Source organism: Phyllobates terribilis, unplaced genomic scaffold (genome assembly GCF_046119375.1).
Source record: "Phyllobates terribilis strain yellow unplaced genomic scaffold, ASM4611937v1 Scaffold_5__5_contigs__length_657084704, whole genome shotgun sequence".
NCBI lineage: Eukaryota > Metazoa > Chordata > Amphibia > Anura > Dendrobatidae > Phyllobates > Phyllobates terribilis.
In genome coordinates this window covers 407556320-407574630 of record NW_027362765.1, presented here as the reverse complement: position 1 = coordinate 407574630, position 18311 = coordinate 407556320, and the positions used below count along the sequence as shown (strand labels likewise).

The following is an 18311-nucleotide window of genomic DNA, read 5'->3' as shown; positions in this document are numbered from 1 at the left end:
TCTTCCAAAAGGTAGGGGAGAAAACAAGGGGATCTGCTACTTTGGATCTAATCCTTATAAACAGGGAGGAAATGGTTGAGGAGGTAAAGGTGGCTGGGACCCTAGGAGGCAGCGATCATGCTATTATAGAATTTTGGATAACTAGAGGAGGAAGACATGTGAAGACTCAAACTTCATGGTTAGATTTTAGAAAGGCAGATTTTAAGAGACTCAGAAAGAGAATAGGAGGGATCCAATGGCTGGATGTCCTTAAGGACAAAAATGTCCAGGAAGGATGGGAAATTTTTAAAAATGAGATTCTCAAAGCACAATCGTTAACAATCCCGAAAAGTAGGAAGAATGGGAAGCATTTAAGGAAACCAGGATGGATGAACACAGAACTTAAACACATGCTAAAAAGAAAGAAAGAAATGTTTATTAAATGGAAAGAGGGAGGCATATCTAAAGAAGATTATAATGCAGTCTGCAGATCCTGCAGGGCACGTATCAGGTTAGCTAAAGCTGACAATGAATTAAGGCTTGCAAGAGATGTCAAAAGCAATAAAAAAGGATTTTGGGGGTATGTCAAAAGTAAAAGAAAAGTCAAAGATGCTATAGGATTTTTACAGGATGAAAATGGAGAAATGGTAAGAGAGGATGTTGAGAAGGCCGAACTTTTTAATTCCTATTTTGCATCTGTTTTCTCTCAGAAAGAAAATGTAACATCAACTGATCTTCACTGTCCTTTTAAAGGAATAGAGGAATCCAAGTTATCAGTAAACAGAAAGATTGTGAGGGAATTTTTAGCTAACATAAATGAGTTCAAGTCTCCAGGTCCAGATGAATTACACCCCAGAGTACTGAAGGAGATTGTAGAAGAAATTTTAGAACCACTCTCCATAATCTTTGAAAATTCTTGGAGAACAGGAGAAGTCCCAGAAGACTGGAGAAGAGCAAATGTTGTTCCTATCTTCAAAAAGGGGAAGAAGGTGGACCCAGGGAACTATAGGCCGGTGAGTCTGACTTCTATACCAGGAAAGATCTTTGAACAAATTATTAAACAACATGTATGTAAGTACATGGATAAGAATGAAGTGATTAACCAGAGTCAGCATGGGTTTGTAACTAACAAGTCATGTCAGACTAACTTAATTTCCTTCTATGACAGAATCACTGACTGGGTGGATCAGGGAAATGCTGTAGATATAGTATATCTTGACTTCAGCAAAGCATTTGACAAAGTATCTCACATCATCCTTATTGAAAAAATGACCAAGTATGCAATGGACCAGGCAACTGTTAAGTGGATTCATAACTGGCTTAGTGATCGGACTCAAAGGGTGGTTGTAAATGGCTTCACATCCAGCTGGATGAATGTCTCAAGTGGGGTACCACAGGGCTCCGTCCTGGGACCTGTATTGTTCAACATCTTTATCAATGATTTAGATGAAGGAATTGAGGGTAAACTGATTAAATTTGCTGATGACACAAAGCTAGGAGGGATAGCTAATACTAGAGAAGAGAGAGAGAGGATTCAAAAAGACCTAAATAAACTGGAGCAGTGGGCAGCAACCAACAGAATGGTTTTTAACAGGGAAAAATGCAAAGTACTACATCTGGGCAATAAAAATGAAAAAAGCATATACAGAATGGGAGGAATAGAGCTAAGCAACAGTACATGTGAAAAAGACTTAGGTATACTAATAGATCATAGACTGAACATGAGTCAACAGTGTGATGCAGCAGCAAAAAAGGCAAATACAATTCTGGGATGTATTAACAGAAGCATACAGTCTAGATCACGTGAAGTCATTATCGGTCTTTACTCCTCTTTGGTCAGACCTCATCTGGAATACTGTGTACAGTTTTGGGCACCACATTTTAAAAAAGACATCGACAAACTGGAGCAAGTTCAGAGAAGAGCGACCAGAATGGTGACTGGTCTGCAAACCATGTCCTATGAGGAACGGTTGCAGGATTTGGGAATGTTTAGCTTGCAAAAAAGAAGACTGAGAGGAGACTTAATAGCTGTCTACAAATATGTCAAGGGCTGTCACATTGTAGAAGGATCATCTTTATTCTCATTTGCACAAGGAAAGACTAGAAGCAATGGGATGAAACTAAATGGGAGGAGACACAGATTAGATATTAGAAAAAACTTTTTGACAGTTAGGGTGATTAATGAGTGGAACAGGCTGCCACGAGAGGTGGTGAGTTCCCCTTCAATGGACGTCTTCAAACAGAGGCTGGACAGACATCTGTCTGAGATGATCTAGTGAATCCTGCTTTGAGCAGGGGGTTGGACCAGATGACCCAGGAGGTCCCTTCCAACTCTACCATTCTATGATTCTATGATTCTATGAGGGTTGACATGGGGTAGCTGTGCACCTTGTAATGGGCTGTTCTGCATAGGGCATCTTGGATTGCTGACTGGTGGTTTTGTTGTAGGTAATTGGTCCAGTCGCATGAGTTCCCTGCACACGGAGCTGAGCATGGTCTTTATTTCTGCCAGGTCACTGCTCTGCTTCACTCTGTGTGGGGCGGGTGGTGTCTTCCATGGTTTGTGTCTCTCATGGGCTTGTTTTACATACAGGTTGCAGGTTCCAGTTTGTTCAGCATATTCTGTTTTAGGTCTATTAGTTGTCGATGCTCTTTTTACCGGTTTTCGGTTTGCATGGGTTCTTGGCCCGGGGATTCTGTTGAATACTATGTCTTTAAGTTCTTTGGCAAGAAGGCTGACTCCTTGGTTATTGAGATGTTTGTCGTCATACAGGTGGTGGTGGTTTATGACGGGATGTTGAGCCAGGGTGATGTCTAGCGTCGTGGTGATCTTGGCTGCTAGCTCTCTGTTGACGTCTTGGGTGATGTGTTTGAGGGAATCTTTTCTTGGCAGCAGAGACGAGAGGATAATTTTACTGCCGGGGAAATTTTGTTGCGTGGTCTCTGCTAGCTGACACAATTGTCCTGCTACCTGCTGGTGTTGATCCTGGAGATTGTTGGTGCCTGTATGTATGATGATGTGGTTTGGGTTGGTGAAATATGGATCATTAATTACTGCTGTTGCTTGTTCTATAGTTGAACAGCGGATTTTAGAAACCCTTTTTCCGGGGAAGAGTTGTCTTGTGTTGAGGTATTTTCCATTGGAGTCTATGATCAGGACTATATCAGGATGTGGTTGTTGACTGCTGCGGTGAGAACTTCTGTTGTGATTGTTGCTCTGTTGTGTTGCTGTAGCCTGCTGCTGCTGTTGTTTTTGGCTTGGGGTTTGTTGGATGCTCGGGTCTGGCTCATCCTGGGTTTCTTGGTTATTTAGTGATTTGCTCTCAGTATTTATGCAGTTGTTTAGGTTAGTGGTGATGTGGCTGTTGGCTCTCATGGTGTCTTCACCTATCTCCTTCCCTGGGCCCTCCTCCTGTGTTGGAGGTGGTGTCTGGCTCTTTAGCTTTGCTATTTGTTCTTTTAATGTAGCATTTTCTTGCCGTAGATCATATATTTCATGTTTTATTTCTTGCATGGCTGAGTCCAGTACACACTTCAGTCTGGTTACCTCTGCGGCTGTGGGGTCATTTGTCTGACTTTGGATCTGTTCTTTAAGCAGTGTGAAGTCCCTCTCCAGCTGAGACAGGCATTCTCTAAGGGTCTCCATGGAGGGGAGTGCATTATCAGGGCTTTGGGCTGCAGGGGGGTCCCTGGTGGTCTTCTTTGTAGTACATGTGGGCCCATTACTCTGCCTACGTACTGGCTTTACTACTTTATATGTTTGAGCCTTGACTTTAATATGAGAGAAGGTTACCTCAAACGCCTGAAGGTTGTCCTCATTGCCCTGTATGACTATTGTACCAGAGTAGTATAAGTTAATGGTGAGTGAAATATCCTCATCTTGTGGGTTTATTACTCTGATTTGTCGGCCCTTGCTGATGCCACCTTTTATAATGCTTTTGTAGTATTTGCAAAGGGCTGTGTGCCATGCATCGGGCTGCTCAGTATAGAAGGTGTAATTTGTCTTTCTTTTCTCTTTCTCAGTATAGTCTGCAAAGAGAGTTTCTGGTTCCTCTGTGATATATGATTGTTTCATTGCCCTTTTTGCTTTGATGTTCTTGATGTGTCTGGGATACGTTATCTCCCTGATCTGTGAGCCCCTGCCATTTGCTGTCTCTGTCCTGCTAATTTCTACAGAGGGCTCAGTTATAGGGTTGGGATACTCATTGTCCAAAATGTTATTTATTTCCATATTGCTTATTTTATATTGTGCTTGTTCTCTTAAGGGATTCTATAGGGTTCGATTCTATAGTGTTTGGAGATGCAGAGAGATGGTCTTACCTCCTGCTGTTCAGCTCTGGGGTCTCTCAGCATTGATAGTCTCTGTTGCTTGAAGCTTGTGCTGTGGGGGCAAATCTTCCTTATAATCTGAATTCCTCTTTTATCCTGGATCTTATTTTTTCTTTCTTGGATGGATCTTAGTCCTGCTCGCTTTTGCCTTCCATGGAGCCGTTATATTCCAAGTTCTGCCTTACAGGTTGCCCATTACAAGGTATAAATTGCTTAAATTTCAGGAGTCCATGTCACATGCAGCTTGCTCCTAGGAATGGTGGGCGTCTCTCTCTCTCTCTCCCTCTTTCTCTCTCCTCTCCCTTCTTCCCTCTTTCTCTCTCTCTCATCTTCCCTCTTCCTCTCTCTCTCCCACTCCCTTTCTCTCTCTTTTTCTTTCTTTCTCTCATCTTCCCTATATCTCTCATTAGAAAAATTTCTAACAAAGTTTACAGCCGGCTAAACTGTATAAGGAGTTTCAGTGGCATCAATGTAAATCATTACACATGTAAGACACCGAGCAAATAGCTGATTCCACAATAAATGTACTTGTGCCATTTATGAACTTTGGTACAAGACAACCAGAGTAAACTGTACCGTGACCTTGTTATGTCACTGTTGGGGACATAATGCCCCTTTTTTGTACTATACTCCTTATATACTTCTACCACTTTGGAATAAATCATTACCCCCCTCTTCTACCCTGGAGCCCTTATAAAATGAACACAACCATAGATCACCAATGTTAGCGTCATTAACCCTTCCACGTCTTTACATAACCAGGATAATTTCAATGTAAGTATTTTTTCCTTTTTTCTGTTGCCCAAATCTGGGTGCGTTTTATAGTCAGGTGTGTCTAATAGTCTGAAAAATACAGTACTTGGCTGAACAAGCCCTTAAACCCAGGATCATATCACTGCAAGGTTACAGGGGTAATAAGCCATTGTGCTATACTACAAATCTGCTCAATTATTATATGATCATTTGCAAGACCCCTAGGGAAGCCAAACAATTGTGACAAATGAAAAGTTATTTGGTTCAAATTCTGTCCATATTTTTATCATGTGATATTATGAGTTGTTATTATGACCCTTTCACAATTCTTTGGGACTTAACTACGTATATTGCAAAGAATTCTGATTGACATTTTTAGCATAAAACCCTGAGGATGCCAACGTCTCCCCATTTAGCCATTTTACTTGTCACCCCCCGGGACCAAAGTTTAAATCTAAGCACGGCAAAAATTTGCATAGAGTTTCTAGTGTTTGCAGGAGTTTTCCCAAAGGAAATCTGGTTCCTTACAACACGCTAAACATACTGATAAATGGTTTGACTTTTCCGCGAAAATTATCCTTGACCTATGTGTAAGAAATAAGGATATTGGATTGTGAGCAACATTGATGTGGATGGAGATTACAATGAGGAGTAAGACATTAAAACTTGCTTATACATTTATTGTGAATCATGTAGCCTTTCATCATTATCTTCTATTATGTGTACCTTAAATATTTGTCTTTTCTTTCCTTTCTATCAATTTAACTATAATGTAGGAGAAGTACATTTGTAATGTAAAGATTTTTTCTATCTTTTTTGTGCAGCAAATCAATAATGTAATGTAATTCAGCATCACTGTATATTTACTTGCAGTCTTTTGCAAAACCACCAGTAACACTCTTAAAACGTCTATAATGGTTAGACTCACCTGAACTGAACTCTTGAGGGACCAAACAAATCCTTGGCAGAATTCTGTGCCATTGCTCATTTGCATCATAGTTTCCTACATACAAATATAACGTCTCCTAAACTAACAGAAAAAATTATTTAATGATGTAGGCAATGAATTCTTCATATAACACAACAAAAGTGATAGAATTTGTATAGTTATGTCTTGTGCTATACTTTTCTGCATCTGGACATCTTTGGCACTTCAGAGAAGGCTACATCCATTCTTTCCGAAATCCTGAAGATGACCTGCAACCAAGTTGGATTGGTTGAACACCACCGCTCCCAACTCAATGACGGACATCAGGATTAGTGATGAACAATTTGGTCTTTACTGCCCTCGTTCAGCCAAGTGGCAGACTGTCTTTACTTCTGCATCCGGCATCCTTGGTGCCTTTTGAACTTCTTGAGTTCAGCAACGTTATGACACTGAATTAGGGAGGGAAAAAAAAGAAAAAGTACAGGTACTATATTGGGTAAAAACATCATCACTGGGGGAAACTATAGAGGGGGTAATAAATTCTGTTTACGCTATTCACCTTGTTCGCTTGTGCTTGGGGAGGCACAACGCTACAGAACGGCATTTAGTAAAATGATGGATGAGTGCTTCCAGTACTAATATTCCTCTTGCTTCCCAATGCCAACTTTCTCGGAGATGAAATATGCAAAGAAGAAAATGGTCACCAATATTGGAAACCGATGGAAAAGTATCACCTAGGGGCAGTCATCCAAGAAGATCAAAAGCATATTCTCTTTCTTAAAGGTTGTTTATTTAGTGGTTTGTAAACTTGAAAAAATGACTAGGTTTCCCAAAACACGTTTTATCTACAAATGACTAAACAACCTATAAGACAGATACCAAGCTTCTGATGATCTTCAGTGACTGCGCCAAGAGGGTACTGGTTTTCCATCAGTCTCCAACCAATTTCTGCTCTGCATGACATTTCATGAAGCCTGGTCACTAGGCATTATGTGCATCTCACCACAATGTCACAGAGACTAATAAGTGCCAGAGTAGCCCTGGATGCTGGACTAAGTATGCCGGGCAAAGAAGTGTAGACTGGCTGCCATGGAGGACTGTACAGGATGCGAATTAGGACAGCAGTAATAAAATTGCTCATCTTTACTCCTTGGTGTTAGTCATTCAGTTGGGTTGTGCAGTATTACCCCAGTCCAATTCAATCCAGTTGTGTTGCATGTCATTCAGAAAGTACAGTTGTAGCATTCTTTAGGCTGTGTGCCCACGATGCGTTTTTAATGCATTTCCGCAGCATTTTTGCAGCTGCGGAAACGCTGCGGAAACGCATTAAAAACGCATGGTAGAAGGGCAGCAATGTTCCCCAATGATAATCCGCATGTGCTGTGCACATGCTGCGGAAATTTTCGCTGCGGAAAAAAACGCAGCACTACCAATTATTTTGCGGAAGCGCGGCGTTTTCGCCGCCATTGACTTGCATTAGAACGCGCCAATTCTGCAAGACTGCATCTGTACTTGCGTAATTGGCGCGTTCTAATGTGCGGATGGTACCCGGGTGTAGAGGAGAGGAGAGTCTCATCCACACCTAGGTACCATAAAAAAAGAATAAAAAAAATAAAGATTATATTCACCTTCCGACGGCCCCCGGACTTCTTCTCTTCGCTCGCTGACAGTCATGTGACGGCAGGTCTTTTCAGTACCACAATCTGATGGCAGCCAGCACAGGAGCGCTGCAAGTCTCGGGGGCCATCGGAAGATAAGTATTAGTTTATTTTTTTATTTTTAAGCACTCTCTCGGGTCACACTATATAAATCCATGCCGTTCGCATGGATTTATATAGTGTGACCTAGTGTTCACAAGCACTTTCCAAGTGATGCTAATCGCTTGGAAAGCGCTTGTAAATCTGCATGCGGAAATGTCAGTGAATAACGCTTCACATCCACTTGTCCCTGGCAGGAAAAACGCATGTAAAATCCGCATGTACAATCCGCATGTACAATCCTCATGCGTTTTTTCTGCCAGGGAGATGCAGAAACACTCAGGAAAAAATCCTGAGCATTTCTGCATCTGGGCACATAGCCTGAGAATGACAAAGATATCATGATGAGCTGCCAATGAGCTCTGTACTGGGAACTGGCAAGAGGCAATGACTTCTACTGATTAAGAAAATGGACTAGTGGAGAAATTCACATTAGGGGACCTGTGTTGGCACGCTACATCAAGCAACAGTCAAGATGCCAACCCCCAATGAAGGCTACTCATCTGTCAATATCAGCCAAATCAGGAATGCTATAAAAGTATCTAACACACCAAGATTATCCACATTGATCACATAGCATGTCCCCCTGGAAAAAAATGTGCTGTCCCTTTTGAAGTTCACAATTTTTCCTGTAGACATATATTGGAGTGTAGTGCAACTTTTCCTTATACAAAGACTTTGCAGCGCACTAGTTTTTACTAAAGAGATCAGTTTGGTATTGAGTATTATCAGCAATGCTCCTTGGGGAAAAAAAATGCAAATCAGTTTTTGTGCTTCAGAAAATGAGCTATCTTGCTAGTGTCTCTAGATTTTAGCAAAAGATACCCAGCAACATGAAGCTTCTTCTGGACATTTGCCCTTCATCAGTGCAAAGCAGAAATTGGCCAGATGGTGGAGATACTTTTTAAGCAACTTAAGAAGTAATGAAAGACACATCATTCAGCCAGACAGACTATGCTAAACACTGCTGAGGGGCAAATACCTTGTAGATGGTGTCTGGGTTGGCTAATCTCTCAGTCATGCTGCAAGACTTATTGAAAGGACTCTACATTGACTTATAGGGTGGCTTCTTCTAATAGAGTTTTTGTGTTTGTGCGTGGTCAAAAATCATGGAAGGAAGAACAGATGAGAACAGAGGCTAGACCATTGTACGTTGTTTTATCAAAATTAATTACAATAATCTTCATATTTTTATATAATGATGTGATATATCGACTCATATCATCTTCAATATTTATACGTCCTCCTTAACAATCGATGAGTCATCCAGTTCTCAGAGCAGAACGCTTTAATTAGCTGCTTCTCAAGTCCATTAAAGTGTCAGCAGACTAAAGCAAGACGGAATGAGAAAAAATGTTTATAATGGAACAAACTGTTTTGAATGCTCCGCAGGTGTCAGCATTCTCCACATGGGAAAAGGAGCTGCATAAAATCGTGTTTGATCCTCGATATCTCTTGCTAAACTCAGAAGAACGAAAACAGGCAAGTTTTGTGCTCAATGTAAATGGCAGCCGTGTGACATCTCAGAAAAAGTATTACGGTACTTTACTTGAAAACGTATGCAGCTGTGTACAAAAAACAACAGGGGACACCATAAAAAGAGAAATATCTAGACACCAGAGACTTTAAAAAAAAAATTCTAATTGAAAAATTGTAACATTTACAATAATTGTGTGACAACCGACAACTCCCTATATCATTCAACCCAAACTGCCAAAGTATATACAGTGGATATAACAGGTCTACACACCACAGTTAAAATGCCAAGCTTTTGACAAGTTAAAAAAAATCATATCAAGAATCATTTCAGAATTTTAAAGTCACCCATAACCTGCACAAATCCATGAAATAACAAAGGGAAAACATTTTGAGGGGGAAATAAAAATAACAAAGCTAAAATAATGAGGTTGAATAAATGGGAATAACCTCTTTTAATTGAGGATGGAGATGTTTTCAGAATTAGACAATCACATTTACACTCATGTTACTTAGTAGTCAGCACACAGCTGCCATCATTTACAGTGATTCTGATGAACTCCATATAAAGTTTTGCTTTTCTAATAGGATTTTCTTGATATCTCCTTAGTTGCACTTTACATAAAAAGCCATGGTCTGTAAACACAACACAGCAAAGGGATCTCATTGTTTAAAGTTATCAGTCACAGGAAATGTATAATTTCCAAGGCATTAGATATACCATGAAGCACTATGTAGATGGTCTTCAAGAGTTGGCTTAAATTTGGCACAACAGTAACATTATCTAGAACTTGATATCGCTCAAAATTTGATGAAAATACAAGACAAAAATTGGTTTTGCATGCTGCCAAGATGCCAATAGCAACATTAAAGGAGCTGCTGGAATTTCTGGCACATACTGGTTGTGCACTACATATGACAGCAATCTCCTGTTTTCTTCATATGTCTGGCTTGTGGGGTAGGGTGATAAGATTGAGGTCTTTTCTTGCAAAGAACAGATCCAACCCCATCTATGTTTTACTAATACTTACACTGGTTGCTAAAATCATGTGGGAAATCATGTTACGGTCTGATGAGGCCCAGGTTGAACTTTTTGGCCAAAGTTCCACAAGGCTTGTTTGTCACAAAGCCAACACTGTGCATCAACAGAAGAACGCCATACCCACAGTGAAGCATGGTGGAAACAGAATTATACTTTGGGGCTGCTTTTCAGCAGCCAGAGCTGGGGCTTTAGTCATGGTGAAGAGCACTGAACATTTGGAAATATCAATCAATTTTGCAACAAATTTTTCCGGCTTTTGGTAAAAAGCTGAAGATGAAGAAGACTTTCATGCTTCAGCATGACAAAGACTCTAAGCATACCTTAAAATCTTTGTCAGAAGAACAAAGTTTTGGAATTAACCAATCTGAGCCCAGATCTGAATCAAATTAAAAACCTGTGGGTTAACCTAAAGAAGGTTGTACACAGAAGATACCCTCGTAATCTGACAGATTTAGAATTATTGCAAGGAAGGATGGGCAAAGATTGCCAATTCTAGATGTGAAAAGCCATTAGAATCCTACCCAAAAAACTAAATGTTGTCATAAATTCTAAGGGTATATCAACAAAATATTCATTTATGGTTATTCATATTTAAGCAACCAGCTTATGTTTGTTCTTTATTTTTCTGCTTGAAAAGATTTCAGTTTATTTTTCAATTGACTTTCACAGATTATGGGTGGAAAAACTTCAGAAATTATTCTTCTTGGTACGATTTCTTAACATGACAAAAAAACTAACATGCTAACAGGGGTGTGTAAATATTTTTATATCCTCTATATTACTTTTGGGGAAAATTCATAACGAATTTGATTCTTGAAATGGTAGTTCACTTTTCTCCAGTAAAACACATTTGTCTAAATAAATGAACACTTGATGCAACTCTCTAAAACGTTATAGCAATACAGAGAAATACAGGAACCAGGTCTCCAGACGTCCTCCTTTGGTAACTTTATTTGTACAGAAAAATCACGTTTTGGCCATGCAGGGCCTATATCAAGCCATAAAAGAAGAGATATGCATATCTCTTTATTTATGGCTTGATAAAGGCCCTATGCAGCTGAAACATTGTGATTTTTCTGTGCTAATAAAGTTATGAAAGGAGGACGTCTGGAGACCAGGTTCTGGGATTTCTCTCTAGCTTGGTCTCATATATATTGACTTTACTAATGTATGTACGTATGATGTATGTAAATTAAATTCTAAATTATCAAGCGTCGTTGTGTATTTGTATAGTAGTAGAAATTTTGGTGAAAATCTTAAGATAAAGTAAAAAACCTCAGATATTGTCCCGATATAACATATAAATGGTTTCGCTTTTAGGTGTTTGAACAGTTTGTAAAAACCCGAATTAAAGAAGAATATAAAGAAAAGAGAAGTAAATTAATGCTTGCCAAAGAAGAATTTAAAAAGCTTCTAGAAGAATCTAAATTGTCTCCAAGGTATTACTAACACTTCAAAAAAGTCAATTGTACATGATTTAATAGTGTTGGTTGTAATGTTTTGTTCTACAAAATTCATGTTTACAATTAAATGGGCATTATATAATATATGGCATGAAACATGTTAACAATAATATATTACTTACTGTACTCGCTATAAAGAGCATCTCTGGCTGTAGATGACTCGGTACATCTTTGCATTATATGTACACACCATAGATTTAATTTGAATGGTGTAATGCCTCTTTTCTCCTGTGGGGGTGCTGCAAGAAGACTTGAGAAAGTTTTAGAGTATTCAATTTTTTTCTGAAAATCTCATTAATGGGGTATTCTTATCTTAGATTATATAGGCCATGAATGTCTAACAGATTTAAAGGGAACCTGTCATGGGAAAAAACACTATTAACCTGTAGATAAACTGCAGGTGAATAGCATCCTACTCCTGTCTGGTACCGGCACTGAGAGCCCGCTGCTGGGAGGAAGTTAACTTTATTCCTCCCAGCAGCGTTCTGATTTCAGTCACCACTCAGTATATACGGAGCGATGGCTGTAACCCTGCCCCCAGCACTGACTGACAGTTCGCCTCAATGCTGAGCTGCTGTCAGTCAGTGGCAGGGGCAAGGTTACAGACGCTGCTCTCTATACACAGAGCAGTGACTGAACCCACACTGGCACCACAACTGTTAATGAAACTCAAATGCTGCCTGGAGGAATAAAGTTAGTTTCTTCCCGGCAGTGGGGCTCTCAGTGCCTGCGCTCGGCAGGTTCAGAACAATATTAACCTGAAATATTATTTTGCACTACATGGAGGTATAATTTGGATCACATTTACATCTAAGCAAAAGTGGGGTGGCCATACCTCACCTATTGCCCAGAGTGTGATTTTCTGTAAAAAGGTAAAAGGGTTATGAAATGTTCTTTCATCAGGAGCGCAACGCTCCTGTAGCTTCCTGCTTCCTGCTTGCCAGGGAGAGATGTGCTCTTGAAGGTAGACAGTTCAGACCAGTTTTATCATTCTCCTGATGGTCTGAACTGTGCTCTCAGTTGTGACTAGACAAAGCAGTTTTGCCTGTGCAGCTTTAGAGAAACAAAGGGACAATGGAGCGGGCCGGATCTAGAGATCATGCAGGCTTCAGAATGGTGATTGCAAGCTCTAAAGCAAAGGGCTTTGAAGCACTCATTCCTTGCTTAGGAAACCGACCACCTGAAATAGAATGCAGAGGTTGCCGGATAGCTTGGCAAAGAGCAGTACGCTATAAAATAAAATGTCCCTGCGCTCTTAAGAACGGAGAGGATTTTACTAAGAAATGAATTGTAAAGTAGTTTATTTTACAAGCATTTTGCAATTTTTACACATTTTTGAAGGTGAAAGAACCTCTTTACAGCAGTTTAAAGAAACTTCCCTTAACTATATTAAGTTTTCATTATGGCAGTTCATTAAATTGTAAAATGTCATGAAGTGAAGATGACACAATTTAAAGATTGAAAATTTCTCTAATTATTGTAATTACATTTTAAAGAGTAACTAAACAATTTTTTTTTAAATTTAATTACCCTCAGAGAATTGCAAGTTTATGAATTTTTATAATATATTTCATTACTTTAACTCGCTTACTTCTCTGCCACATACGATGGTATGGTGCTCTTTGCTATTGAAGCTTAGCGAGATTCACACACTTTATTGAAAGAGTGTATGTACGGGAATTCCTCCTGTTTGAGTATAAATAAGCACCAATTTGTATATATATTTGATAGGCACTCAATGTTATGCTGAAATCAGTCTCAGATTTTTGCTGCAATCAAGTTAAAGGGGTTATCCACCACTCGGACCATTGCTGGAACTCGGTAATATAGTCCTCAGCGGTGCAGCCCCTCTGTGTCAGGTTCATGATCTTTGCCTTTGTGACCTGGATTCAGTTAGGTTTGTCGTAGATTAACCCTAAGGTGTCAAAAAAGCATCAACAGATGACCGTTCTGTGGCTTGGGTGGACACAGAAAATGCCCAAGTCTGTGGACCCTCTCACAGTAAGGCCAATGATTATTTCCATCCGTTAGGACTCATTCCTTGATGACCAGGGTCGCATCGAAAAAATTGCTTACAACTCTCCTTAACTACTCTAAACTGGTCTTTTGTCTTTGAAAGTTTATCAGGAAGGGCCACTACTGGTTCGGGAGGCACCAACTGCACATCAGAGGATACTGATGTAACAGTGGAGAGTTTTCATCCAATTAATTATCTCATCCTGCAATGATTCAAATCGCTGGTATTCCTTAGCTAGATCCTGAATAGATTTTCCACCTGGTCACAGAGAATGTGAATAGGCTCTATGCTGGTGAAAAAGACAAATGTACAAGTCAAGAGGCTGAGCAGTCAAGATGTCCGAGGTCAAAACCTAGGAGGGTACGTCATAGACAGCGGGGTGAGACAAAGGTGTAGTCAGGTAACAGTCTGAGGCTAGAATTCAAAGAAGGTAGCGGATCATAACAAAAAAACTAGGCAAATGAATGGTCATGGCAAATCCAAGGTCGAGCAGCAAAGATCAGAATTAAGGATACAAGAGTAGCAGTACAGAGCAAACACACATACGCCTCTTGTACAAAGCTACAATTGGCAGCAATCTAAGGCAGAGAGCTGGCTAAATAGACAGGTATATACTCTTAACAGGAGACACAGATGAAGCCCCGGCACAACCTGGCCTGATTGGACTGCTAAACTGTAACTCAAGACTCTGACAGCTCAGCACGCCCCAGCATCCTATTGGATGGCTGAGCTCTCAATCACCATACTGACAGCTGAGCACACCCCTGTCCTAGATTGGATGGCAAAACTGTCATTCACTGCATCAAGACACACTGATAGGAGGAATCGTGACAGCTCTAGATTACTACTGATATGCCACCACTTATATATCGATGGTGTGTCAACACATGAGACTTCCACCAATCCTCAGAAAAAAAGGATTAGAGCACTAGTTCAGGACTGCATCTATTTTCCTGCCTAGTATCACTCCCCACTATGTGCTGGTCAGGGACCTGGAACAAAGCTCCATTCAACTATTTTTTGCAGTTCCTGACAACGAGTGGACAGGAGTGAAGCTATGAAAAGAACCAAATGAAGGGACCTCAAAAAGTTTGTTTTCAGGATCAGCCCAGATGCTAAAAGCCAGACCTCCAACAATCGCAATGACATGTATTAAGAGTATGCAATATTATAACAGAATGATTTATATATATATTTTTTACAATTTCTATTATTTTTTTCGTTTCATAGCCTGCTAAAAATGTGCTACTCAAACAAAGTATATTTCTTCTTATTATTGTAATTATTATTAATATTTTGTATTACTCTCATTAGGACCACTTTTAAGGAATTTGCAGAAAAATATGGAAGAGACCAACGTTTTCGTGTTGTCCAGAAAAAGAAAGACCAAGAACATTTTTTCAACCAGTTTATTAATTTGCTTAAAAAAAGGGACAAAGAAAACCGAATGAGATTGCGGAAAATGAGATAAAACTAAACAAAAATCCCACTCGTGTGCAATAAACATTTTTCCCATATGCTGTAGCTGCTGCAAGAAGAAGTGAAAGTTTCCTCTATAAATTATCAAATAGAAGAAATCCATTGAGGTTACTATGTCCTGGAGACTTAACCAGGCTTGGTGTATAAAGAATATCTCCGAAGAAAAAAATCAAAACACAAACTAAAAAGTTCTCATAGGAATAATGTTTCATATTGAAGCTATTTTTTTACAATGTTCAGTTTAATGTGTTTCTATTTTCCATTATAATCTGAAGTTGCTTCAATTATGCAAATTATCAGTTAGATGCACAATGTACAAGAACTAAATTAAATGATAATAAAAGCTAATTCTATTAAAATGTCAAAACAAAACCACTTTTCCTTTCTTGTTGAAAACACAGTCCCCCTAAAGTAGTAATAATCGTGTATGCGGAAAAGCAAAGCTTTATCCATGACCTTATGCCATTGTCTGAGTGATTAAAACTATTTGTGAAGTGTGAACAATCCCAAATTTATGTTATCTCAAAAATAAATAATTTTTATTTTGCTTCGAGGGACACACATGCTATACGTAGCTTGTTCATAGAAGTTACCACAACCGCGTTATTTTCTAAAGCCATCCGATGTGTAGTTTTCTTTTTATTGTACGCTGTCAGTATGCATGGGAGTTTTCTCATCAAATTTGTATTCCTAAATATTTAATTTTTTTTTTATTAATAAATATTTTAAGAATGGTCATTTTCATGTTGTCTTAAGGTTCATTATATTAGTTCTCAAACATTTCTAAATAGTCACTATTGTTTGAATAAACTTCAGATGGCTCTTTTCATAAACTTTTCAGATGGCCAACGCAGTGACTAACAAGATTGCAAAATACTTTATTTAAGCAAAATTGTGTTTTCAAGCAGAAAAATTATCACACAATGATGGCTGTCTAACTTGGTGTCTACTGCCTGTTGTAAAGAGTAATCCATCTCTAGCAGCAGAGCCAACAAGACAGATTACAGGAAAAGGAGGGGTGTTTTTGTCTCTCTCCTCCTGCTCTCCTATTTTCCAAACTAGATACAGGTATAATAGAAAGGGGGCTTTCTGTTCAGGGTAGGAAAACTATAGGGGACTTATAGGCACAATGCATGCTGAGAAGTGTGGGGAGATATGTTCCAGCAGTTATAGTGTTAGTAGAATACGTCTGAAGATTAATTACTCACTGAAAGGGATGCATAACAAGTAGCTGGACAGTAAGTGGATATATCTGGAAAAGGAAAACTAATCATCGTTTAAGGTTGTGTGAAACACAGCAACCAAGATGCACACCTTATATATTACTGGTCGTATGTCTCAGGGTAAATCGACCCATAGATTAACCTGCAGGTTACGAAAGATCCCAAGTCTAGTGGTTCGCGGCTGACCTCCAATGCATATTTACACATCATCTAATAAAAGTTGGAGGAAATCTGTCAGCAGGTTTTGGCTATGTGATCTAAGGACAGCATGAGGTAGGGACTGAGACACTGAATTCGGCGATGTGTCATTTATTAGTCTGTGTGCTATTTTTTACACACAATGAAGGCTTTATCACTAAGATTATAATTGCACTGACCACACTGCACCTGAGTCCTTGTTCGGCCAAGTCTCATCCTCTGATAAGCAGCTCAATGTCAATAGACAATGTACACAGAAAGCTGTTGTGTGGGCAGAGTTAGCTTTCTGAACTCTGCTGAATGCTACGTCTAAAAATTCTGATTGTGTCAATTGTTGCACCCAGTAAGCTAAATGATACATCATAGGAATCAGCGTCTCTTTTCCTAAATTATGCTACTCTCAGATGAGGTAGAAAAAAACTAGTGACAGATTCCCTTTAAAGATTAGTACTAGAGATGAGTGAATCATTTGGCAGCAAATCAAATTTGTTTTGAATTTCCCAAAATGTTAAAATTCGCCAGACTTCTCAATTTACAGAATTGTATTTTCACAGATCCAGCAAGGCCAAGGCCAGTCGGATGATATTTTATTGAATTCATTTAAGGATCAAAAAGGTGGTAAAAGACATTAAAATGTTATACCTGCTTATGCCTATCCCTTACTTTTCTGTGTAGCTCCTTGCCCTGTACGTCACGCACGATCATTGATCTTGAATTGGAGTTGGGAATATATTCCAGAGCTGAGTTGGCCTGACATGGTTACGTGGGGAACAACCTCACTGGCCACGTTAAGTCAAGTCAGCAACGGAAGACATTCCCAAGTACATTCCAAGATTTGGGGGAACATTTGGAAGACTTCTTGGGGAGATGTGTAAGCAGCAAAGGTGAAGAGTGGGGTTAAAACATGGGTGTTTTATATCTTATTGTTTCTAACCTTTTTTTGCCATTTTTGATTCATACATTTATCCAGTGTGATGGCTGGTTTTAATGAATCTGCCCGAAATGAAATTCGAAAGATTTGCTCATCTCTAATTAGGATTATTTTTATTGCAAAAATGTCCATAATGTGGTCATAGAAATACAAATAAATAATGTGTGCTTGCTTGTTGACAAGATATTCGTTCTAACAAATTCATACAATTGTAAAACTAAACTTTAACTGTACAATATTTTATCCTTATTTTATATTCTTATTACATAAAAACTGAAGATGTGTTTACATATTGTGTACATTGTATATATCAAAATAATACAAATAAATCAAAGTTGGGTCAATACCTGAGTCTTGTGTTGAAATACATATCCTTACTTTATGTGCACAGTGACCAAGGGCGTAACAATCCTGCGACCCTCTGTGGCCGTGACAAGGCTGATGTGGGAGGGGTCCCCACCGACACCAGCACCTATTCCAGTTTGATGTACTTCCTCTGACGCATATTCAGCGGAAATGTATTGCAGTGCAGAGACCCGCCGATTCCGTGCATGGCAATATACGCCACCGGCCAATTAGAGGCAGGCAGCTGACTTCAGCTTGCACGTCACGGGTGGCGCATGGCAGTGATGTCATTCACTGACTGTGCTGGCACTCAAAAGTCAGCTACTGGCTTCTGCACCGGCTATCGAATTAGGTGAGTATAATTGTTTATATTTAAAATGTGCTGAAGAAG

At 39.4% G+C, this 18311-nt stretch overlaps 1 protein-coding gene across 3 annotated transcripts in view; it reads left to right on the top strand.

Annotated features, from left to right (window-relative positions):
- TCERG1L (transcription elongation regulator 1 like) overlaps positions 1–17912 on the top strand; it is a 402802-nt gene extending 384890 nt beyond the window's left edge. For all 3 annotated transcript variants that reach the window (XM_073685097.1, XM_073685095.1, XM_073685096.1), the window contains 3 exons: positions 9139–9228; positions 11585–11703; positions 15059–17912. In XM_073685097.1, coding sequence (XP_073541198.1) covers positions 9139–9228; positions 11585–11703; positions 15059–15215 — 366 coding nt within the window. In that variant the 3' untranslated portion in view covers positions 15216–17912. The remainder of the gene's footprint in view (positions 1–9138; positions 9229–11584; positions 11704–15058) is intronic.
- Positions 17913–18311: the final 399 nt, after the last annotated feature.